At 46.8% G+C, this 1266-nt stretch overlaps 1 protein-coding gene across 1 annotated transcript; it reads left to right on the top strand.

Annotated features, from left to right (window-relative positions):
* Window positions 1-45: 45 nt before the first annotated feature.
* Window positions 46-915, top strand: LOC104953081 (high choriolytic enzyme 1-like). The gene has a single exon (XM_010780001.1). It carries the CDS (start codon window positions 112-114, stop codon window positions 913-915), a length of 804 nt encoding a protein of 267 aa, XP_010778303.1. The 5' UTR covers window positions 46-111.
* The last annotated feature ends 351 nt before the right edge of the window (window positions 916-1266 follow it).

Here is a 1266-nt window from a genome sequence, read left to right as displayed (position 1 = left end):
CAGACACACCTGTAGAGGAGAGTATAAAGACCCTGGACTGAACTGAGTCAAACATCAAGCTTCAATGAGTCTCTCCACAGCAGCTCCACAGCCTCCAGACCGACCCTGAAGATGACTCCTTCTGCCAGCCTGCTGCTGCTGCTCCTGCTCGGCCTCTCTCAGGCACTTCCTCTCCAGGAGGAAGGAATCGAAGAAGATGAAGAAGAAGAAGTAGACGAAGAGGACACTGTCGACATCACAACCAGGATTCTGACCTCCAACAACGCCACAGATGAGATCCTGCTGGAAGGAGACCTGCTGGCTCCCAAAACCAGAAACGCCATGAAGTGCTTTTTCGCGAACTGCCTGTGGAAGAAAGGCTCCAACGGCTTAGTGACAATCCCCTTCACCACGAGCAGTCAATTCACCAGCTTGGAGAGACAGAAGATCACCAACGCTATGAATGCCTTCCACAGCAAGACCTGCCTCCGCTTCGTCCCCCGTCGGAACCAGTACGACTACATCAGCATTGAGAACAAGGGTGGATGTTACTCCTCTCTGGGCAGAGCGGGAGCCAAACAGGTGCTCTCTCTCAAGAGGCAGGGCTGCTTCTACCACGGCATCATCCAGCACGAGATCAACCACGCTCTGGGCTTCCAGCACGAACAGACCAGGAGCGACCGCGACTCACACGTCAGGATCAACTGGGAGAACATCAACCCGCAGATGGCGTACAACTTCAAAAGGCACGACACCAACAACCTGAACACCCCCTACGACTACACCTCCATCATGCACTATGGAAAAACAGCCTTCTCCATCCAGCGGGGGAAGGACTCCATCACCCCCATCCCAAACCCCAACGTCCAGATCGGCCAGAGGAAGGGCACATCCTACTGGGACATTGTGAGGATCAACACACTCTACGGCTGCTAATAACAATGCTGATGATAAATGCAACAAATTCATACTTATTCTGCTTATTTTTTCCTGTAATTAATCGAAAAGCCATTACTAGTGTTGCTTTGGAAGCAACATTATATTATCAATATGTTTCAACCTTTCCAATGGCAAAATATATGAATTCAAACATGCCCAAATGATAAAAAAGCTATGTAAAGAAACAGTATTTCTTGTCGTTTGTGTCCCTTAAAAAAAAGGTAACATTGTAGAACAAACATGTAGTCCACTTCTTCAATATTTCACTAACAATTGTCCAAGTATTGATAAATATACATAATAATGAAAAATCTTTCACGAAAACAATAAAACTAAATTGTTATGTAA

This window comes from Notothenia coriiceps, unplaced genomic scaffold (genome assembly GCF_000735185.1).
Source record: "Notothenia coriiceps isolate Sejong01 unplaced genomic scaffold, NC01 NC01_scaffold00021059, whole genome shotgun sequence".
Lineage (NCBI taxonomy): Eukaryota > Metazoa > Chordata > Actinopteri > Perciformes > Nototheniidae > Notothenia > Notothenia coriiceps.
The sequence above is the reverse complement of the archived record's forward strand: the minus strand, read 5'-3'. Positions and strand labels throughout refer to the sequence as shown.

Excerpts from the sequence above, each read along its gene's own strand:
- LOC104953081 (XM_010780001.1), top strand. The coding sequence starts at position 112 with ATGACTCCTTCTGCCAGCCTGCTGCTGCTGCTCCTGCTCGGCCTCTCT.